The sequence below is a fragment of the Leucoraja erinacea genome, chromosome 33 (assembly GCF_028641065.1).
Source record: "Leucoraja erinacea ecotype New England chromosome 33, Leri_hhj_1, whole genome shotgun sequence".
Classification (NCBI taxonomy): domain Eukaryota; kingdom Metazoa; phylum Chordata; class Chondrichthyes; order Rajiformes; family Rajidae; genus Leucoraja; species Leucoraja erinaceus.
Genome location: NC_073409.1, coordinates 11,384,548 through 11,408,541, shown reverse-complemented (window position 1 = coordinate 11,408,541; position 23,994 = coordinate 11,384,548). Strand labels below are relative to the sequence as shown.

The 23,994-nt window shown below is 46.8% G+C and overlaps 2 protein-coding genes across 8 annotated transcripts in view; one reads left to right on the top strand and one right to left on the bottom strand.

Annotated features, from left to right (window-relative positions):
- The first annotated feature begins 97 nt into the window (after positions 1–97).
- On the top strand, positions 98–15,105 carry LOC129712681 (putative ubiquitin carboxyl-terminal hydrolase 50). 2 transcript variants are annotated; one of them, XM_055661316.1, is made up of 7 exons: positions 98–973; positions 8,639–8,803; positions 9,305–9,500; positions 10,698–10,862; positions 11,749–11,891; positions 12,234–12,366; positions 13,051–15,105. In XM_055661316.1, the coding sequence occupies exons 1-7, from the start codon at positions 954–956 to the stop codon at positions 13,225–13,227; spliced, it is 999 nt and encodes a 332-aa protein (XP_055517291.1). In that variant the 5' UTR covers positions 98–953; the 3' UTR covers positions 13,228–15,105. The 2 variants fall into 2 exon arrangements, with proteins under 2 accessions (XP_055517291.1, XP_055517290.1); XM_055661315.1 differs by having other exon boundaries at positions 8,582–8,803; positions 13,051–15,103.
- A 194-nt stretch (positions 15,106–15,299) lies between these two features.
- usp8 (ubiquitin specific peptidase 8) overlaps positions 15,300–23,994 on the bottom strand; it is a 33,028-nt gene continuing 24,333 nt past the window's right edge. For all 6 annotated transcript variants that reach the window (XM_055661306.1, XM_055661303.1, XM_055661302.1 and 3 more), the window contains exons 17-19: positions 23,816–23,958; positions 21,275–21,407; positions 15,300–18,040 (exon numbers count right to left, since the gene is read on the bottom strand). In XM_055661306.1, coding sequence (XP_055517281.1) covers positions 17,855–18,040; positions 21,275–21,407; positions 23,816–23,958 — 462 coding nt within the window. In that variant the 3' untranslated portion in view covers positions 15,300–17,854. The remainder of the gene's footprint in view (positions 18,041–21,274; positions 21,408–23,815; positions 23,959–23,994) is intronic.

Here is a 23,994-nt window from a genome sequence, read left to right as displayed (position 1 = left end):
AACCTCTTATATAACATAATTAACAAAAAACAATTACATTAAAAAACATTTGTTCATGTAAAAAAAAAAGTCCAAAGTCCCAAGTACAGATAAGATCGAATGGCCTTGCAGACTTTATGGGAAAATTGGCCTAATTCTGGTTCGATGACATATGATCTTATTATCGTGCCAATAACTGAGCCATGGATGGAGTTACGGCTCAAAATTACCCACCTCAATCCAAACCTCGGCTGTGAATGTGACTGGAAGATTAGATAACAGGAAGGCGTTGGCCACAAGAGCCACTGGGAGCTGTGGGCCGCAACATAAACCCTTCAATAGGAAGCTTTACAGAGGAACTGTGTTGGATTCAGCTGGTTTAAGGTTTACTAATGTAATATCTGAGGAAGAAGTGTTTCAAACCCTGCAGCTGCTAGAGGACCTCTTGGCTAGGCAGTGATGTTCCGAGTGAATATCAGATTTAATGAAATGACAAGACACCAAACAGTGTTCTAGAATCCAGATGACAGTTCCAGGAATTTATTAAGTGGCTTCACCCATGTTATGTAATTGGCTACTTATAAATTGTATTATAATGATTGGCTAAGCATCACCTTCAGCAAGCTCCACCCACCTTCCCTGCTCTTTGATCTCCCTACTTTTGGACGAGTTGGGCCAAAGGGCCTGAGTCCATGCTGTAATAGCTCTACACAGTCTATTAGAGTGTCGGGTTTGGATGGGGACTCTCAGCAAGATCCTGGTCACTTTTCACTGAGCTTGTTTACAACCATCTCAACTGAGTATTTGACTGGTGCGAAGGTACACTATATCAATTGCACTGTCTGTTGTGGGCACTTTGTGATGTCACTTCAGGCAATGATATCATGGGAGCTGTGCTTTGCTGAAGATTAATGGGAAAGGATCCAGGTCACAGAGTTCTTACAGTTTAAGCTTTGTAACAATGATCCAAATTCATGGAGGATAACAACAGCAGGTAAGTTCTGACTGTATTCTCTTCAGCTAAAGAATCATAAAACCCTACAGCCCAGTAACTCCCTTTAGACCCATGTCGACTGTAATTCCTATCTATACTAATCCTATTTGCATACATTAGGCCTATATCTGTCTATTCATTTCCTATCTAAATAACTGTCCAAATGCCTTTTAACTATTGTAATTGTACCTGCCTCCTCCACCTCCTCAGGCAGTTTGTTCCAGATAACTACCACTCTTAGTTTGGAACAACTTACCGTTTAAGTAACCCTCTAGTTTTAGATCCCTCCTGTCTTGGAGAAATGATTCTGCCTGTCTGTCATATCTATGCTCCTCATACTTTTTATAAATCTCTATCAGGTCGCACCTCAACTTCCTGTGTTGCAGTGAGAATAAACCCAACCTATTCAATCTTTCTTTGTAACAAAAAGCCTCCATTCCAGGCAATATCCTGTTGAAACCATTGTTGCCACATCCTTGCTGTAGTGTGGCGTTCAGAACTGTACACAATACTCCAAGTGCAGCCTGGACAATGCTTTCCTCAACTGCAACACGACAACCAATACATGATCATTTTTCAGAAAATCTATTGGTTGGAAGATTTCCTAATCATGAGTTTAATCAAAAGCATAATTAATTAATTCAATGTAATTATTGCGCTGGTCCCACAAATTCTCCACTTCTTCTGTACTTCACAATGCCTCGGGAAAGCATCCAATATATTCAAGGACCACTCACGCCCCAGTCATCCACTGGTCCCAGACTTCCAGTCAGATAAACCACTTGCTTTGCCTCCTATCACCCAGCCAACTTTGGAATCAGTTTGCCCACACACCTCAGATTCCTCGTGCCTGTTTAGCCCTGCAAAAATGGATTCTAGCTATCTAGAGATTTTTTAATTAGTTTAGTGAACGGCTGAACAATGGAAGTAGGAAAGACAGGTGCATTATGACATTTGAAAGATACTTTAGTACATGGAAGATTTGGAACAATTTGGGCCCGGAGCGGGTAAGTATGACAAACTTGATTAGACAACTTCAGCGTAGGCAAGTTGGGCTGAAGGGCCTGTGTCCACACTATATAACTCAAGGATCCTGATGGGATCATAAATAGCCTCAGAGGAATGTCACTTTGTATAAATATAAGACCAGCGTTTCAAATTACGATTTAAAAGCCATTTTGAGGGTTTACCAAAATGTGCAACTAAACTAAGGGCCTCTCTCACTGCAACAGTATCTCCCTTCTCTGGGGGCTTCAGTGCTGCAGGCATGTCCCAGAACTGGGAGAAGCTGCCGAGGGATGTTGGGGTGGGAGGAGAAAGATCTGGGGATGGAAAAGTGAGTGTGACTTTGCTGGAGGGAGGCCCGTGGCTTCAATGGGAATAATAGGATGGTTTAAGAGAGTGATGTGGTTGAGAGGTGAAACAAGAGATAGATGAGGGTTATGGGGTTCATGTAGTGGGTAGTGGGGGTGTATGTAGTGGTAGTGGGTGTATGTAGTGGTAGTGGGGGTGTATGTAGAGGTAGTGGGGTGTATGTAGTGGTAGTGGGGTGTATGTAGTGGTAGTGGGGGTGTGTATGTAGAGGTAGTGGGGGTGTATGTAGAGGTAGTGGGGGTGTGGGTAGTGGTAGTGGGGGTGTATGTAGTGGTAGTGGGGGTGTATGTAGTGGTAGTGGGGTGTGGGGTAGAGGTAGTGGGGGTGTATGTAGTGGTAGTGTTGGGTGTTGTATGTAGTGGTAGTGGGGGTGGTGTAGTGGTAGGTGTGGGGTGTGTATGTAGTGGTAGTGGGGGGTGTATGTAGTGGTAGTGGGGTGTATGTATGTAGTGGGGTGTGGGGTGGTAGTGGGGTGTATGGTAAAGTGGTAGTGGGGGTGTATGGGTAGTGGTAGTGGGGGTGTGGGTAGTGGTAGTGGGGGTGTATGTTAGGTAGTGGGGGTGTATGTAGAGGTAGTGGGGGTGTATGTAGTGGTAGTGGGGGTGTATGTAGTGGTAGTGGGGTGGTGTAGTGTAGTGGGGGTGTATGTAGTGGTAGTGGGGTGTATGTAGTGGTAGTGGGGTGTATGTAGTGGTAGTGGGGGTGTATGTAGTGGTAGTGGGGTGTGTAGGTGTAGTGGTAGTGGGGTGTGGGTGGTAGTGGGGGTGTATGTAGAGGTAGTGGGGTGTATGTAGTAGGTAGGGGGGGTGTGGGTAGAGGTAGTGGGTGTGTATGTAGAGGTAGTGGGGGTGTGGGTAGTGGTAGTGGGGGTGTATGTAGAGGTAGTGGGGGTGTATGTAGTGGTAGTGGGGGTGTATGTAGTGGTAGTGGGGGTGTATGTAGAGGTAGTGGGGGTGTGTAGGTGGGTGGTGGGTAGTGTAGGGGGTGTGGGTAGTGGTAGTGGGGGTGTGGGTAGTGGTAGTGGGGGTGTATGTAGTGGTAGTGGGGGTGTGGGTAGAGGTAGTGGGGGTGTATGTAGTGGTAGTGGGGGTGTATGTAGTGGTAGTGGGGGTGTGGGTAGTGGTAGGGGGGGTGTATGTAGGGGTAGTGGGGGTGTAGGTAGAGGTAGTGGGGGGGCGGGTAGTGGTAGTGGGGGTGTGGGGTAGTGGGGGTGTGGGTAGAGGTAGTGGGTGTGTATGTAGTGGTAGTGGGGGGTAGTGTAGTGGTAGTGGGTGGTTGTGGGGTGTGGGTAGAGGTAGTGGGGTGTGTATGTAGTGGTAGTGGGGGTGTATGTAGTGGTAGTGGGGGGTGTGGGTAGTGGTAGTGGTGTGTGGGGGTGTGGGGTAGTGGTAGTGGGGGTGTATGTAGAGGTAGTGGGGTGTGGGTAGAGGTAGTGGGGGTGTATGTAGTGGTAGTGGGGGTGTATCTAGTGGTAGTGGGGGTGTGGGTAGTAGGTAGGTGTGGGGTGTGTGGTAGTGGTAGTGGGGGTGTGGGTAGAGGTAGTGGGGGGGTGTATGTAGTGGTAGTGGGGGGTGTATGTAGTGGTAGTGGGGGTGTGGGTAGTGGTAGTGGGGGTGTATGTAGTGGTAGTGGGGGTGTATCTAGTGGTAGTGGGGGTGTGGGTAGAGGTAGTGGGGGTGTATGTAGAGGTAGTGGGGGTGTATGTAGAGGTAGTGGGTGTGTGGGTAGAGGTAGTGGGGGTGTATGTAGAGGTAGTGGGTGTGTGTAGAGGTAGTGGGGGTGTGGTGTAGAGGTAGTGGGGGTGTGGGTAGTGGTAGTGGGGGTGTATGTAGTGGTAGTGGGGGTGTATGTAGTGGTAGCGGGGGTGTATGAGGTGGTAGTGGGGGTGTGGGTAGGGTGAGGTAATGTTTGTGTCATTGCGTAACCTAACACAGAAACAGGATCTTGGGGCCATCATGTACATGCCAAAATCAAGTAAATCTTTACAGTAATCTTAAGTATCAGCACTTAGTCCATAGGCCTTCATTCTGTGGCAATTTAAGTGCTTGAACAACGCCATTGCCAGGATGAGGCCACATGCAAACTGGAGGAACAGCACCTCATATTAATGTGTGGGGGGCTTACAACCCAATGGTATGAACATTGAAATCTCCAATTTTAGGTAACTACTACAGGCAACATTCAGGTGGATTTCCTCTGCACCCTCTCCAGTGCAATCACATATAGTGTAGCAACTGGACTGTACACAGTGCTCCAGCTATGGCAAAAACAATGCTTTATAAAGTCAAACCAAGACCTCCCTCCTGTGCCTTGGCCGATAAAGGCAAGCATCCCATATGCCTAATTCACCCTGCTATCTATCTCCACTGCCACTTTCAGGGATTTTTGGTTTAGTGCAGTATGTCAAGATACCTTTATTTCTCAATACTCCCTCAGGGCTTGCCATTCATTGATATAACCATCCTTGATTGATTTCCCCAGAACACTTAACAGGATCAAATTCTGTCTGACATTGCCCTGACAATTCAGCTTTCCAATCTTTCTATTTGCCTTACCAATAACCATAGTGTTTTCTCCGATGCAGGGGAGTCTAAAACTGAAAGGCAAAGGTTTAAGGTGTGAAGAGAAAGATTTGAAAGTGGTCTAAGGGTCAACCTTTTCCACACAGAATGTGGTGCATAAGTAGAATGAGCTGCCAGAAGAATTGGTAGAGGTGGTACAATTAACATTTAAAAGATTCTTCAACAGATTCAAGGATAGGAGAGTTGTTGAGGGATATCGGCCAGGCGCAAGCAAGTGGGATTAGCTCTACTAGACAATGGTGTCGATGATTTAGGCTGAAGGGACTGCTTCCATGATGTATAACTCTATGCCATATCTGCTCTGTCTTTGGACTGACTTACTTTTTTCCCTATATTTAAGTGAATCTTGTCCATAAGACTGGCTCACCTTGTTTTCTAGCCTTGCCAAATTATTGTTGGAATGGAGTTTTGGGTGATCTTTGGTTTGCAGAGTAGAGGGAGGTGCAAGCAAAGCATGTGTTACCTCGAGGGTTTTGTTCCTGAGAACGGTTCGTAATCTAAACTGTTCGTAAACCGGAAACAAAAACATAGTGCGAGGTAGAGAATCATAGAAACAGCTGTGAAGGGAGAGCAGCAGACATGGGAGTTTGGACAAAAATGCTGGAGAAACCCAGCGAGTGAGGCAGCATCTATGGAGCGAAGGAATAGGTGACGTTTCGGGTCGAGAAGCTTCTTCAGACTGATGTGGGGGGGGGGCGAGAAAAAGAAAGGAAGTTGTGGAGACAGTAGGCTGTGGGAGAGCTGGGAGGGGGAGGGGAAGGAGAAAGCAAGGACTACCTGAAATTGGAGGTCAATGTTCATACCGCTGGGCTGTAAACTACCCAAGCGAAACATGAGGTGCTGCTCCTCCAATTTGCAGTAGGACTCACTCTGGCCATGGAGGAGGCCCAGGACCAAAAGGTCGGATTCGGACTGGGAGGGGAATTTTAGCGCTGAGCCACTGGGAGATCAGGTTGGTTATTGCGAACTGAGCGGAGGTGTTGGGCGAAGCGATCGCCAAGCATGCGCTTTGTCTCACCGATGTAGAGCAGTTGGCACCTGGAACAGCGGATGCAATAGATGAGGTTGGAGGAGGTGCAGGTGAACCTCTGCCTCACCTGGAAAGACTGCTTGGGTCCTTGGATGGAGTCAAGGGGGGAGGTAAAGCGACAAGTGTAGCATTTCCTGTGGTTGCAAAGAAAAGTACCAGGGGAGTGGACAGGGAGCTGGTCAATTCATCCCTTCCCACCCAAACCATCCCCTCCCCTGGTACGTTCCCTTGCAACCGCAGGAAATGCTACACTTGTCGCTTTAGGAATTTGAGGAAGGACATTCTTGCTATTGAGGGAGTGCAGTATAGGTTCACCAGGTGAATTCCCAGGATGGCGGGACTGTCATATGTTGATAGAATGGAGCGGCTGGGCTTGTAAACTCTGGAATTTAGAAGGATGAGAGGGTATTTTATTGAAACATATAAGATTCTTCAGGGTTTGGACACGCTAGAGGCAGGAAACATGTTCCCGATGTTGGGGGAGTCCAGAACCAGGGGCCACAGTTTATAAATAAGGGGTAAGCCATTTAGAAATAAATGAGGAAAAACTTTTTCTCACAGAGAGTTGTAAATCTGTGGAATTCTCTGCCTCAGAAGGCAGTGGAGGCTGGTTCATTTGACGTTTTCAAGAGAGAGTAAGATAGATCTCTTAAAGATAGCGGAGTCAGGGGATATGGGGAGAAGGCAGGAACGGGGTAGATTGTGGATGATCGGCCATGATCATATTGAATGGCAGTGCTGGCTTACATAGAAACATAGAAATTAGGTGCAGGAGTAGGCCATTCGGCCCTTCGAGCCTGCACCGCCATTTAATATGATCATGGCTGATCATCCAACTCAGTATCCCGTACCTGCCTTTTCTCCATCCCCCTCTGATCCCCTTGGCCACAAGTGCCACATCTAACTCTCTTGAAGGGCCAAATGGCCTACTCCTGCACCTATTGTCTATATCATGTCCCGTACCCACAGCGTTACTTGAGTCCCATAAATTGAATGGTTAACGGGCTCTTGGCAGTGGACGCGGGCCGGTGGGACGACTGGTCTGCTTCCGTGGTCTCGCCCCCTCTGTTGATGTCGGGCGATCCCAAGGCCTGTTCCCAGGCCAGGGCCCCATGAGAGCCTGCTGGACCAGGTGTGCTCGGCCCATCGCCCCAGGCCTGGTCCTGCGGTTGAAAGACTCACCACCGGGCTGTGCCCGCGCGACCTGGCCTGTGGTTGCCATGGAAACCACAGTGTACCCACGCGGGTGGGGTCACGCGGGGTCAGCCCGGCGAAGGGGCAACGTCCCGTCAGTGGCAGAGTTGTGATTAGTTTTTTATTCAACCCTCTCAACTACCCTCCACCTCCCACCCCTCCATCTCCCACCCCTCTACCTTCCACCCCCTCCATCTCCCACCCCTCCATCTCCACCTCCCACCCCCTACCCTCACCCTCCACCTCCCACCCCCTCCACCTCCACCCCCCCCACCCTCCCACCCCTCCACCTCCCACCCCTCCACCCCCCCACCCCTCACCTCCCACCCCATCCTAACCTCCCACCCCTCCATCTCCCACCCCTCCATCACCCCCCCCCCTCCATCTCCCACCCCTCCACCTCCCACCCCTCCACCCTCCCACCCCCTCCACCCCCACCCCTCCACCTCCCACCCCTCCACCTCCCACCCCTCCACCTCCCACCCCTCCACCCAGCCCACCTCCCACCCCTCCACCTCCCACCCCTCCACCTCCCACCCCTCCCCTCCCACCCCCCTCCACCTCCCACCCCTCCACCTCCCACCCCTCTACCCACCCCTCCCCCTCCCACCCCTCCAACCCCCCCACCCCTCCACCCCTCCACCTCCCACCCTCCACCTCCCACCCCCCCCCCCCCTCCACCTCCCACCCCTCCTCTCCCACCCCCACCCCTCCCACCCCCACCCCCTCCACCTCCCACCCCTCCCACCTCCACCTCCCACCCCTCCCACCCCTCCACCCCACCTCCACCTCCACCACCCCACCCCTCCATCTCCACCCCTCCACCCCTCCATCTCCCACCCCTCCACCTCCACCCCCCTCCACCTCCCACCCCTCACCTCCCCCCCCTCCACCTCCCACCCCTCCCTCCTCCCCTCCCCTCCACCTCCCACCCCTCCACCTCCCACCCCCTCCACCTCCCACCCCTCCCTCCCCTCCCCACCTCCCACCCCTCCATCCTCCCACCCCTCCACCTCCCCCCCACCTCCCCCCTCCACCTCCCACCCCTCACCTCCCACCCTCCCACCCCTCCACCTCCCACCCCTCCCCTCCCACCCCTCCACCTCCCACCCCACCCCTCCACCCCCCATCACCTCCCACCCCCTCCACCTCCCACCCCTCCATCTCCCACCCCTCCACCCCCCACCCCTCCACCTCCCACCCCTCCATCTCCCACCCCTCTCCCCTCCCCTCCCACCCCCTCCCACCTCCCACCACCTCCACCTCACCCTCTCTACCCGCCCCTCTCCACAACTGCTACCCATCCATACTCCAACCTTCACCTTCCTCTCATTCCTTCACCCCTCCCCCTCCCCCCCCCCCTTCTTCACCCCCTCTTCCTGTTTCTTCATCCCCCACTTTCCCCTCTACCCCTCCCCCCCTCCCCAGAGCACGATACTACCACCTTGTCCCCAAGTACAGCAATGGCTCGCTGTTTGACTCCAGCGTCTCCAGCGCTGGCATCGAGCGGCAGGATGGGGGCGCCGGGCAGACAGGCCTGGGCAACACGGGCAACACCTGCTACATGAACTGCATCCTGCAGTGCCTGAGCAACACCACGCCACTGGTCGAGTACTTCATCACCGGGGCCTACGCTGATGATATAAGCAGGTGGGCACCAGCTCAGCACTCGGCCCTCACCCCCCACCCCCAGCAGTCGGCTGAAGGGGCGAGGGTAAGGGGAGAAGTGGGTGGAATGAGGTGAATGGGAGGGGTTGGTTGAGAGGGCCAGGGGAAGGCTGGATGGGGCAAGATGAGAATTGGAGTGAGGGCTGAGTGAAAGGGGAGGTGAGTGGGAACGGGTGAGTGAGGTGAAGGAGTGAAAGGAGAGTAAGGGCTGAGTGGGTGTGTGTGGGTCGTGGTGGGATTGGTGGAGGGGGGTTAGCTGGGTAAACCAGGAGTGGGTGAGTGAGATACGCGGAGAGGTGGGTTTGGTGAGTGGGGTTGAGGGTGAGGGGTTAATGGGGTTGGGGTTGGCTGAGGTGAGGGGGTGAGGGGAGGGGGTTGTGGCATGAATTGTGGGCTGTGAGTGAAATCTGGCGCCATCTAATGGATCAGTATCACCTGCACTCGGATAGTTTTTCCACTTCTGACAGATCTTTCCTTATGCAGAGGCCGTGGGGAGCTATCTAATGCCTTCTCGGCATTAGTGATGGACATGTGGTTGGGGGATAGTGTGTACATCTTTCCGGATGAAGTGAAGAGAGTTCTGGGAAAGATGCACGCTTCCTTCTCCGATGGGACCCAGCAAGATGCCCAGGAGCTGCTTCTCTTCTTTCTCAACGTTCTCCAAAATGATCTGAAGAGAGTGAGTGCTCGGGGAATGTACGCAGTGGACAGCACTGAAGGGAGAGGACATTTACACTGAAGAGCAGTCAGCAGCCCATTCCACTCACCTTCCCTGACAACCTGACTGCTTAAAACAGCTGTTGCCCCTCTGGCCCTTCTTCTTTCAAAAGATTACTTTACTCATAAAATGTACAAATAGACAACTCACTTGCCAATAGTGACCTGAGACTGCAGGTGCTGAATTCTTAAACAAAACAAAAACTGCTGGAGAACGTAGTTGGGTCAGGCAGCATCTGTAAGAGTAATGGGCAGACAATGTGTTGGGTCGGGACTCTTCAGTCTGAAGAAGGGTCCCAACCTGAAACGGGGTTCGTCCAATCCTTCCACAGATGATGTCTGAATCGCTGAGTTCCTCCAACTTAGTTGCCATTATTCCATTATTCCATAGGGAAGTAAAACACTAGAGGGAAAAGTTTTAATAGGAACCCGAGTGATAACTTTTTCAAACATTGGGTGGTGAGTATATGACACGAGCTGCCGTAGCTACTGGTACAGTAGTGACATTTCAAAGATATTTGGACAGGTACATGGATTGGAACGGTTTAGAGGAATATGGGCCAAAAACGTGTACATGGACTAACTGAGATGGGGCTTCATGGATGAGTCAGGCCAAAGGCCCTGTTTCCAAGCTGTGTGACTATCACTTCATTATTCACTGTACCAGCCCAACATTGCATTTGCTGGCGATGTTGCGATTGATAATACCATCATGTATTGATTGATATTTGACAACAATTCCAACACCTTTGCCACAGCCTCTCTCCATGGGGCAGCCCCATTGACATGTCCCTCACAGATATTTCATTGTCCCACTTATATCCCTGGAACCTCATCTCTCTGACAAACCCATTAACTCCGCCATGATTCTCCCACTGCCCACAAACACCAGGGACAATTTGTAGCCACCAGTCGCACGGGGATGAGGGAGGAAACCAATGCAGTTGGGGAAACCTGTGTGGTCGCACGGAGAACGAGCAGACTCCACATCAACAGCACCCAAGGTTGGGATTGAACCCAAGTCACTGGAGCTGCAAGGTAGCAGCACTACTTGCTGCACTGCAATGCCGCCCTATAATCACCCTTGTTGGCGAGTATTGACTAAGACACACCAGACCTTTTGAGATGGACAGTGAACTGAAGAATATTCTCTTCTCAGTCTTCAGGTGTGAGAAACATAGAAACATCAATCGTTACAAAGTTGTTCCAAGGGCAACTGAGCTACTTAAAACTCTGCCTGAATTGTTACCACAAGTCCAACCAAACCGAGAACTTCCTGAGCCTCTCACTCCCCATGCCAACTGACAGCAGATGTTCCATTCAGGTAAAGACTCACCATTATGTTAATGCCAAGAAAATGGATTTCAAACTTTCGGTGCACTAACCTGATACCACATTTAGCACTAACACTTGATTGTGTAGTTGGCCAGAAACCTGCCGATATGCGACCTTCCGTTTCCAAAGACGTTTCAAAAGGTTGCGAGGTGGAGGGAGGAAACAGACACAGGGGTCAAACAAAACGTCAGGAGGGGAACTAGAAGGTTGGGCAATTTCTCATTCATCATGCAGATTAGTTGTGCTCCCAGGTGAAACTTGTTGGGATTGAGATGTATTGTTGTGGTGAGAGGTAGGATTTCAATCTGCACGGACTTCATTCGAATCACCGTTTGCCTTTCATCAAGTATGTAGAACTGTACAGTACAAGACAGACCCTGTGGCCAACATTATCTTTGCTGAACACAAGGCCAAATCAATCTTATCTTCTTCCTCCATGTGATCCAGATCCCATCATTACCTGGGTATTTATATGTCTCTCCAAAAACCAGTAAAATGCCACGATCGTATCGGTTTCCACCATCATCCTCAGCAGCAAATTCCAGGCACCTGTGTAAAAAAAACTTGCCCTGTACATCTTTAACCATTCCCCTTTTCACACTCCAGTGGTAGATGTTTCTGGGCTATTGCAATTGCACAGCTGGTGTGTAGGCTGTCTCCTGGTTGCCGGCTGCATCAGCCTGGGCTGGGCAGCGCTGCAGGGATAGCAATGTGGTCAGTGAAACCTCTGCAGTAGAGGCTGGTCAACGTGGATCTCCTGACCTCAGGCTCCAATGGCCCACAGGGAGGGGATCTGTATCAGGCTGACAATGTTGTGTTGTGTTGGGGTGTGTGGCGTCTGCTGCAGCTTTGCTAATGATGGCTGCTGATTGCAGGACTGTCTCAGGCTGTTCTTTAAAGAAGAGGTTCTGAGCTCGAGGGACCAGCCTTTCTGCTCCTTCTGCGGCCAGAAGCAGGACCAGGCAGAGAGTATCCAGCTGCTGAAGGCTCCTGACATCATCATCATCCACCTGAAGCGGTGAGTTCTCCCAGCTTTGGTTTCCTTCCGTCAGGGGAGGTGGGGGCAGGAGATGGTCCCTAGTCCCACTAGGAAGCACCAGCTTCGGTGACCGAGCTTGACTCTCTGTGAGCTAGAGTTTCCATTAATGATTAATCAGTGCCAGTCTTTGATGCCAATCTTTGCATAACTTAAATGATGGGGATTGTCTCTGTGTAGGAGCCATCAAACACCTTCCACTGGAATATTCAAGGGCATGGACTGCCCCTCTCTCCCTGTTGTTCTCCCTTTCGGTGTCAATGTCTTGCCTCACAATTGTTCAATAGTGCTGTCTGCGCTATAATCATTCCCTTTCCCCACCAGCTTTGAATCAGACGATCATGGCCACAGGAAACTGACGAGCACGGTGACTTTTCCACTTGAAGATCTCGATCTGACACAGTACACAACCAATCCATCAAGTCAGCAGCTGAAGTATCAGCTCTATGCTGTGGTGGTGAGTCTCACCTTCATCTGTTTGTTAATGAAGTTCCGATCCATTCATCAAACTCTCTTTTGCAAAGTATACAGCAGCATTTTATAAAGATCCGTGTCTGTTCGAGGGGCTGGGTCAGGGGAGTATGGACGCTGGTAACAGATGGGAACTCGCAGTGATGGATGGGCAGTCCCGTCTCCACATGAATGTAATCTAACTGAAAGATCAGGCAGATGGCGGTTCACAAATGAACCTTAGAATCATGGCAAACTACAAACAGAAGTTCATTCAGCTCTTCCACATTATCTTGGCTGATCATGTATCATAATACCAGATCTTTGCCACAGATGTTTTATGTACCAGAAATGTATCCACCTCCTCCTCAAATATGTCTTGCTGCTTCCTTTGACAACCTGTTCACTAATCACTTCAATTTTTGTGTCATTTGCAAATGTAATCCGCCCACCTTGATTTTCCGTTGCATCAATTGTTTACATTACAGAGGTTCTAGCTCTAATCCTTGTGAAATGCCACTGATCACAGACCTCCATTCAGGAAAATTCCCTGCTATCATTCTCCTCTTATGTATGGCCAAGCCAATTTTGGATCCAAAGTGTAAGCCATACATTGAGCTTTTCAATGTGTGAACATGTTTCATATAAGATCTTTACCTGAAGTTGTCAAATTTCTGTGCCCTGTCCACAGAACCACACCGGCACCTTGGACAGTGGCCACTACACAGCCTTCTGCAAGAACCCAGTGACACAGAACTGGCATGAGTTCAACGATGCAAAAGTAACCAGCATTTCTGAGCAGAAGGTCCAGTCGCCAGCAGCCTATGTACTCTTCTATAATTGTGTGAATTTTCAATGGCCTCAATAATGGCATCCTGGATCATCGTAATAAACAGTTTCCCCATAATCCAGTTTTCATTCTGTACCAGCCCTAAAGGGCAGCAATCTATATAAATTATGGAATTTGTTCTAATTTTGGCTAACATATGCTGTTATTTTGTTGGTTATTGTCTAAAGTGGACAGTGTCTCATGAATTAAAGGAATCCCCTCTGCAAACAGTTCATGCTGCAGTATGTGATCACGTTCTGGTACCAAGTCTTTATAGCATGGGAAAAAACTTATTTTGGCCCAACTCATACATGCCAGCCAAGATGTCTATCCAGTAGATCCCATTCTATCCCAGCTATCCATCTAAACCATCTCTACCCTACACAGGTTCCAGCTGTCTCTACAGCTTTCTCCTACAGTTCATCACCCTGTCTGTGAAAAGGTTGCCCCATTCATCCCTTTTTAAATCAATCCACTCTCAAAATCTATTCTCTCTAGTTTTAAACGCTATTACACTGGGGAAAGACTGATCATCCCTTATCTAGATTTGCCATGATTTTAAGTTAATCACTCGGCCTCCCATGCTCAACCTATCCAGCCTCTCAATTTAACCTCCAGTTCCAGTCACTTCCTCACAAATCTTTTCTGCACCTTTTCCGTTTTACTGACAATAGACTACAGATTATACTAGGCCCAAATGATTTACATTTTTTTTCCTCAAAATTCTGGAATCCAGTTTAGAACAGGGTCGCTTAGCACTAATTCTTTTCACAAGTTGCACAAGATGTTTCAGTTCAATTTCAAAGGTGCTTAAGTGATTAGTGAGTGCCTCACACTGAAGCCCCAGAATCTCACTGAAGCAGGTTATTATGTAGGTAGATTGAACACAAGCCTACTGACGAGTGAGAAGAATAATCCTCAGCCCTTGTTGACCATTCCCCATGCCTCTTTGTAGCCACGTCAACCACTGTAAAGGTCTTCTCTTACAGCCAGTCTACCCATGGGTCAGATTTTGGACAATTACCCCCCATAAAAGGGCACAGCATCTAAATTATCAAATTCATTCATCCTCATCTGAAATTAGTCAACTGCAAAATATATTTAAACTAACCAAGAACAAATCCTAAAGGTTTGTTTGTAAGAGGGCTCTAGCTAAACCCCAACATAATGCCTATACCATTGACCCCAGCCCAAATCCATGGCCCGGATCAAATAAAATTAATATACAGCTCTGTATTAATGCATATGCAGGACATGTTTTATTTATTCATAGTGATGGGTGTCTGGACTGTGCTACCAGGGTGATAGTAGTAGATATGATAGTGGCGTTTAAGGGTCTTTTAGATAAGCACGTGGATATGATAAGAGGGATATGAGTACAATGCAGGCAGAGATTAGTTTAAGTTGACATCATGCACAGCCCAGTCATTGTGGGCTAAAGGACCAGTTCCTGTGTTGTATTCTTCTATGACACCTTGAAATCAGCATGCTCTTTCACATGCAAAGTAGGACCACTGTTTCATAGACATTATACAGCATAGAAACTTAAAACCCAACTCGTCAAAGCAATAATCTATGCAAATCCTTTTCCTGCGTTTGCCTCATCTCTAAACCTTTCAATCCATGCACGTGCAAAAGTCTATCAAATGTTGTAATTATACCTGCCTCTACTGATCCCTTTGGAAGCTCATTCCAACATCCTGTGGGGTAAAACATGTCCTTCGGGTCTCCCTTCCTTTCTGAGTGCGAGTGTGCGTGAGTGAGCGTGTGATTGAGCACGGGAGCGAATGTGTGAGCGTGTGTGTGAGTGAGATAAGGGATTCAGCACCAATTTCTGCAGGGCACCAATGGTTGTAGTTCTCCAATGTGCCACCCTCCGTCTTCTACCCTGGATTCCACGTGATCAACCTTTTTGGACTAATTTACCATGTGGGACACTCCAAAGGCGTACAGGTTTGTAGGTTAGTTGGCGTCAGCAAAATTATACATTGTCCCTAGTGTGTAGAATAGCGCTAGTGTACAGGGTGATTGCTGGTCGGCACAAACTCGGTGGGCCGAGGGGCCTGTTCGCGCTGTATCTCTAAAGTCTACAAAGCCAAGCTCAGCAAATGATCACTTGAATCAGCAATGTTTAATATTGAGAAAAATACAGAAAAATGCTAGCAAAGCATCACATCTCAGGAACAAAACTCCTAATGTGAAGTATTAAAACAATACAACTTAAGGCATGTCATATGATAGATGTCACAGAAATAGGAGGATAAGGTGGAATATCTTGTACTACAACTATAATACCACCCAAGACCCGTTTCCACTGTTGCTTTCGTTATTAATAAATGTTGAAAACACAGTGGACCATCTTCAAATTATGGAAGTTGAATAATTTCAAACAAATAGTGTCAATATAACCAGATAATATTTTATTAATCCAAATGAAATATTTAGTGTAGTTACCACACTAAGACTACAGATTCATTAAAAGGCGGTCAAGCAAGGACAGCAACTTGTTAGATCCTCAAAATCAAATTTGGACTAAGCCAGGCCATCATGCATCTTGATGTGATTTCAGATCTTCCTGTCATGTGTAGTGTGGGAATATAAATGACTAACTCCAACAAGAAGCAGATAAAAATAAACATTTAAATAAAATGTTTCTCAAATCAAAGTGCCAATACAAATCTTTTTCTGAGCAAAATGAATTCTGTAGAACATGTGCTGGTATTTCTAGACGGTCATTAGAAGTTTAGTCTATTCTATAAAAGTATAATCTCCACTTGGTGAATGGGTTTCCATATTTAATGTTTGGATTGCTGTTTAAAATTGCTAACTCAGTGTACCATATTGCTCTGAGCTGAATCATTTTTTTTAATCATTTAGGCAAGGACTTTGTCGAAGTTTCATTGTCAATCTGTTATGCAAGTCTCCCACTAAAAGAGGAACTGGGGATTGCAACAGCAACATTTTCTTAGTTGATGCCAAAAGTAATTTGTACACAATCCCTTACTGTGATCCCAGGGACACACAAGAAACACAGGGGAAGGCAAAGGAGAGAGTGAGGTGGTCATACACGTACCCTCAATAAGATCATGGCCAGTTTCTTCCACACTAACTACCCAACTTTGTTTTGTAACTCACAATATCTACTGCTCAATAATTCATGTATTTTTAACTTTGTCAAGAGTAAAAAGTACTATTTGAAAAGCACTCATTTCAAACAGTAATTTGAAGTCCCTCAGAACCCCGGCAGGATCTGCGTTAACATAGCCTGGATTCTTCAGCCTCTCCCATTAGAAGAAACTATTTTCATTTCCCACCTGCATCGTTCGAAGCAGAGCTGGCTTTACCTGCCAGCGGGATACTTTGCTCAGTTTCTTCTTACAGCAATGGTCTTGTAACCTTTGGTAATTGAGAGAGAATCTTACTGCTAGGGCCTGGGGATGATAGGGGGGGGGGGGGGGAAGAGATCGAAGGAGATTAGTTGGATCCACATCCTTTGAATACATTAAACATCTTGGGTAAATTACTCCCTCACTTTCAAACTATATGGGAATACAGGCCTGGACTGTGTACAGAAGTCTCCAAATTGAACTAATTTAGCTGCATTTCCACTCTGGCAAATTTGCACTGCACCAATGCTGGTGCTTTGAGAAGTGAACCAAGTGTCGTAGATGGAGTCTGAACAGAACCCTTCAGCTTCAACATCTCTTTCATCCATTCTAACCCAAGATCAACATTCCATTTCCCAATTATTCTTTGCCTTCACCAAGGAAGGAGATAAGAATGTCAGCAATATCAACAACCTTATTGAGAAGCAGGCAGAGTGGAGATTTCATTAGAGTTTACTTACATTCCTCCACTTAAATTACCGCGAGACTGCAGTATCGGTACATCAATAAACACAGGCAATTATATAGGCAATGTGGAAATGGCCCCACTACTCTCCAATAGAGAGAACAATCATTCATCAGCAAATCAGACAGGTTGTCTGGATTAACTGTTTAGTATATTTTAAATGCATAGGTTTTGCAAAAATCTGAAAAAAATTGCAATACAACTTTGGGATAAGATCAGGTGCAGCAGTTACATTTTCAATTAAGCACTTGTTCAGGTTTTAGGTAGAAATATAGCCAACATTACTTCAAAAAAAAGTATTACTTTTTAAAAGTATTTATAGCTTATATACACACACACACACACAGACATTTTGTGCAATCTGCAGTTATTATGTACAGATACATCTCCATCAGTTTATATTACTCCCGGCTATTTTCCACAGTACAGAAAGATTCACTATAACTGATATAGAAAGGCCAATACAACAGGAAGTTAATTTGGGAGAATCATACAAGTACCTCTTTTTCACATAGCAGCAAAGATAATCTGACGGGCAATGGAATTTTGGCTGTGAAACTATCGCAAACTACAATCTCTGCTTAGAGAACAGAATTTGACATTCTAATAGAAGACTTTTAATTCTATTACATAACTGAAGTTCACCTTTCTGGTATGCAGGTACTCAAAGTACAATAGGCAGATCATCCAGTTAAGATCTCATTGTGAAAGTGTTTTGCTTCAGCAGAATATACTGCTAGTTCTTCTAGGCACATGCCCAATGCAGCCAGATATAACACTAACAGAGTACAACAAAGTGGAGCAATAAATGCTGTTATGTAGCTAAGTCGGCTACACAGAGCTCCAATGAACTGTAGAAGAGAATGTAAGCAGCTGAAGACCTCACCGAGGAAGAAGATATCTCCGAAACATCTTGATCATCAAACTTGAACCAGCGCTGCTTCACTGCATTCTTGCAGTATGCTGTGTAGTGCCCTCCATCTAGTCCTCCATAATGATTCTATACAAATTAAAACAATGTGATTAACATCAACCACTTTTCAAAATGACCAACAACGTCACTTGGTTACAGAACAAAATATTTTTGAAACTTAACAGAATTTGATGTTTGGGAATAATAGTTGAGTTCCAGTTTAAAAATATTTAAAAATGCACATTGGTCTCCTCTCCTGTCAGTCACCTGGGACAGCGACACCCCTTCCGGTGCAATATCGCCACACTGATTGGACGGGTCCACTGTCACTCACGGGCGGGGAGAATTGAAGGAGCGGAGCGAGCAGAGTTTGTGCACCACCGCCGGCTGGAGTGGTGTCGCCCAGAGCCTGGCCGACTGAGGCCGACCCCTGCAACCTTGAGATCCTGGGGAGGTGAGGAGGGAGAGTGGGGAGATTGAGGGAGAGGGGGAAAAGTGGGGGAGGTGAGGAGGGGGGTGGGGGAGGAGGGGGAGGAGGGAGGGAAAGTGGGGGAAATAGGGAGTGGGGGGGGAGATAGAGGGCGAGGAGGGGCAGTGGAGCAGGTCAGGAGGATAGTGGGGGGGAGAGAGGGGGAGGTGAGGAGTGGGGGTGAGGTGGGGGATAGAGGGATAGGAGGGGGTAGGGAGGGGAGATGAGTTATGGAGGGAGGGAGGGAGGGAGGGTGACTGAGGGTAGGGGAAAGGTAAAGGAGAGGTGAGGGAGGGATTGGGGAGGGGAGGAGGAGAGGGGAAAGAAGAGGGAGGATGAAGAGGAGGGAGAGAATGAGAGGAATTGAGCCGTGCTTGCTCAGTTAGGGGCTATGGGTGAGTGATGGAATATTGCGTTGGGGGAATGGGTTGCGTTGGGGGAACGGGTGAATGATGGAATATTGCTTTGGTGAACGGGTTGCTTTGGTGCACCCGGCCTCCCGTGGGTGCTATTGGTGAGTGGTGCAATATTGCTTCGTGGGAATGGGTGAGTGGTGGAATATTGTGTTGCGGAACAGGTTGTGTTGGGGGACCAGGCCTCCCACGTGACTGGGACCCAACGGGTCCCACTTAGTCTAGTAACATACAAAATTGCCTTGATTAGGAATCAGAATGTGGTGGAGGTGTTTTTCAGATTGGAGATCTTTGTCCAGTGGTATACCACAGGGATTAGTGCTGCCTCCTTTCTTGTTCATCGTGTATCTTAAAGAGACACAAAAAGCTGGGGTGACACAGCGAGTCAGTCAGCATCACTGGCAAAAAGGAATAGGTGACGTTTTGGGTCGTGATTGTCCCCTGACTCTCAGTGTGAAGAAGGGTCTCGAGCTGAATCGTCACCTATTCCTTTTATCCAGAGATGCTGTCTGACCCGCTGAGTTAACCCAGCTTTTTGTGTCTATCTTCGGTTTAAACCAGCATCTGCAGTTCCTTCCTACACACGAATATTATAGACTTGGAAAATAATGTAGGTGGTATCATTAATAAATTTGCAAATTATACCAAAATTAACATTAAAGCGGACAATGAATAGCAATGTTACAAAATTTTGAGATTTTAAAAATCAAGTCTGCAATTTATCCCATCAGATAAAGCATAACAATAAGTTTAATTTGACACCAAATTCACTTTCATATCTCAAGTATTAAAAAAGTTATGGCCATTTTCATACTCGGAAATTAGCATCTTGTTCCCTATTGATTTTCAATGGACATTACAAAAAAGCTGTGATCTTGGATAGTCAACAGGCCATTTCTTAAGGAAAGATTAACATTTTTAAATAGCCTAAGTGTCCAAAGATTATTCACAAATAATTCACAATATAACATGATTTTTATATCTAATTTACATTAATTTATAGGCCAAATGGAAGGAATTTAGTGTTCAATTGCTGTAAATAAATGCCCATTTAAATCGGCTTTCCAGTGGGTTTCTGTGAACGCGCTGGTTTAGAATGTTGACAGCGCGCTAGATTAGTGCCCTCAAATGCCGAGAAAAATACTGCGGGATTATAAAAAGCCCAAAATAAACTATTCGCTATAGATAACTTTAATTACAGGGTTATATATATGCCCCATTTAATGTAAAAATAAGGTACATACCTTTAATTGTTTGCTCTATAAAACCCTGGGGCTGCGAGAGGTCGCGGAATAAAACAGTAATTTTAAGACTATTATAACTATATTATCGAGGCCTATAAAACTAATAATACCTTTTGCGACCGGGTCTTGCAGCGATTTTTCGTTAATGATTTACTAGGCTGAACATGTGCGATTAGTACAGCCTAGTAAAAATCGCGTTTTAAACCCGCCCCCTCCAAACAGCGCCAAAATCGCTGACATGGCTGAGGGCAGATTCCCAATGGCGATTCAGGTAGGTTTTGTAACATACCTACAATGAAGAAGGTTGTCTAAAGTTACAACAGGATATTGAGCAACTGGGAAAGTGGGCAAAGGAATGGTATATGGAATTTACCTCTGACAAGTGCAAAATTATGCATTTTGGGAAGTTGAACCAATACAAGACATACTCAGTGAGTTGTAGGGCCCTGTGGAGTGTTGTTCAAGAGAGAAAACTTTGGTTATACTAGCAAACCCTGAAAGTAGCAACATAGGTAAAAAAAGGTGGTGAAGATGACATATCGTATACTTGCCTTCACTAGCTGTGACATTGAGTACAAGAGTTAGGACATCATTTTACAAATCATTGGTTCGGACCCATTTGGAGAATTGAGTGCGGTTTTGCTCACTGTTCTACAGGAAGGGCATGATGAAGCTATGGGGGATGCAGAAAAAATTCACAAGGATATTGCCTGGATTGGAGGCTTTATTTTAAAGGAGAGATCGTACAGGCAGGACTGTTTTCCCCAGTGTGAAGGAAGCTGAGAGGTGATGTGATACAAGTATTTAAAATAATGATAAGCACAGATAAAGTAGATAGCCAATGACCCATTTTCCATGGCAGGGGTGTCTAAAGCTCAAAGGGTTGGATTAAACGGTATCTTACTGCTACATTTGTAACTCGTATAGTTGGTATCTGGAACAAGCTGCTGGAGGGTGGTATAGGCTGAAACAGTAACACAATTTAAGAGGCATTGGGACAGGTACTTGAACGAGCAGGGCATAGAGGGATATGGAATTAGTATGGACAGGCATAATAGTCAGCATCGATGCAGTGGGCTTAAGGGCCCATTTCTATGCTGTATAACCTTACGAGAGTCCCTCTTACCTCTGCAGGACTTACCCTAAATTAAGTAGAATGTTAGACCAGAAATGTAGCAATAAAGGAACAACCTACCGACACCGCGAATAAATTGTATTTTTTCACATTGTTCTTTGGACCAATCACATAGTTTGACAGCTCCAGATTCTCCAAAGGAAAGTCAACATTTGTCTGCAACTTCTGTTTCCATCTTCCTTCGTAAGAGAATCTGCGATGAAAACCATGATCGAGATTTCAATTAAAACACAAAGTACTTGTGCTATAACTCCATGTAGGCGCTCAACTAAGAAAAACAAGCCCAAAACCTAAGTATTATCATAATCATAATTTATTAGCCAAGTATGTTTTGCAACATATGAGGAATTTGATTTGCCATAGTCATACCAAAAAAGCAACAAGACACACAAATACATAAAATTTTACATAAACATCCACCACAACGGCTCCTCCACATTCCTCACTGTGATGGGAGGCAATAAAGTCTTATCTTCTTTCCTCCTTTTTCTCCCGCGGTCGGGGGAGTCGAACCATCCGCAGTTGGGGTGATCGAAGCTCCCACATCTGGTGATCGGGGCGGTCGAAGCTAGTGTGGTTGGAGCTCCCGAAATCGGTCCATAACTGGCCTGACTCATACCTATCCGCAAACTTCTCTCCTCTGCCTTTCTCTCTCTCACGGACAAAATGAATCGCTACACTCCCAGTCCTGATGCCTACCAAATTCACCTGTACTCTCCCCACCGCCCCCCTCAATTGCTGCAGCTGTGCACTTCAATACCTGGTTATGCCACCAAGTATACCAACCCTGAGAAAGACTAGTCCTACATCCTGATAAAATATGCCTCAATGTTGCCACCTGTGAACACATGGGGTCAGGTCCCCACCTACCCATTGTTTGAGGTTCTGCCGTGATGGCAGCGCATCATAAATAACCCTGGTAAGGAAACTTACATGACCCGCCTCCATGCACCACAGGTCCCTCCAGCTAAACCTCCTCTTTACACTTCCCCAGCTCATCCACTGTCCCTGCTAAACCCGAGCTACTGTCCTTACACATCTCACATCTGCCTCCTGACGACGTACCTGCTCTACAACCAAATTCCTCCTCTCAGTTGGACCTGCCGTTCTCCACACTGAGAACCAATCAGCACAGAACACGCAGGCAAGCTGGTGTGAAGGAATGTAGGCTCAGTACTACGCATATGCACCAGTTACATAGTTCCCTCGTCACCAATAATGCGCTGATAGTCTTCATGAAGGCTTCACAGCCCCTCCAACCCAGCCTTCACCAATCATATGCACATTTCTCAAAGTGGACATTATCATAAGCACCACTTTGGTCAATTTATCCACACATTATAACATTGAGTTTGATTTGCATGTCCAACTACAGTTAATTTAGAATTTCCCACCTCCAACCCACATTTGCCAACTTAATTTTCATTATTTGTCACTTTTGAAACAAAAGTAGGTTGGTTTTGCAGATAATGAAGATGGCTGTGAAAAACTGTAGTAGGATCTTGATCAATTGGCCAATTAGGCTGAGGAATGTTGATGGAATTTAATGCAGAAAAATGTGAGGTGTTGCATTTTAATAAGTCTAACATGGGCAAGACCTACACAGTGAACGGTAGGGCTTTGGGTAGTTTTGTAGAGCAGAGGGATCTAGGAGTTAGTTGATAGTTTCCTAAAGATGGATTCGCAGGTAGATTGTGTGGTCAAAAAGGCTTCTGGCACATTGGCCATCATCAGCCAGAATATTAAGTATAGAAGGTAGATAAAAGTGCTGGAGAAACTCAGCAGGTGTGGAAAGAAGAAAGGAATAGGAAGAGCCAGAGGGCTGAGGGAGAGCTGAGAAGGGGAGGAGACAATAAGGGCTACCTGAAATTAGAGAAGCCAATGTTCATGCCGTTGGGGTGTAAATTGCCCAAGCGGAATAGAATTGAGTATAGAAGTTGGGAGGTCATGTTGCAGTTGTACAAGACGTTGGTGAGGCCGCATTTATAGTCTGAAGAAGGGTCTCGACCCGAAACGTCACCCATTCCTTCTCCAGAGATGCTGCCTGTCCCGCTGAGGTGTATATGATCATACCCACATTTATAGTATTGAATAGATTGGGTAGATGCACAGATGTTGAGTCTGGAAACACAGAAGATCTCCGAGGATGTGCCAGAGTAGGGTCTGAATCGAGGTTGACCAGCGGACATAGGTGGAGGCGAAGGGGATGGGTTATCTTATTGAGGTGTATATGATCATAAGAGGAATAGATTGGGTAGCTGCACAGAGTCTGTTACACAGAGTCTCCTACCCAGAGTAGGTGAATCGAGGACCAGCGGACATAGGTATAAGGCGAAAAAAAAAAAAAAAGGAATCTGAGAGGTATCTTTTTGGTGGTGGATGTATGGAACAAACTGCCAGAGGAGGTAGTCGAGGCAGGAACTATTCCAACATTTAAGAAACAGTTCGACAGGTTCATGGCTTGGCCAGGTTTGGAGAGATATGGACCAAATAATGGCAGGTGGGGCTAGTGTAGCTGGAACATGTTGGCCGGTATGGGCAAGTTTGGCCGAAGGGCCTGTTTCCACACTGTATCAGTCTATAACTTATCAAAGAGCCTACCGTTTCAGATGCACCAGTAGAATGGGGGGCAGTTTCCAGATCTCTAGCTTCTTTGTGGAATCACGGTGAGCCTTACAATTGCTACAATGGAAGCGATTGTTGTCTGTGAGTTTCTCTTCTTTGGAAAATGATTTGAGACAATCCTTTAAAAGAAAATGTTGATTTTAATTGAAACTAAG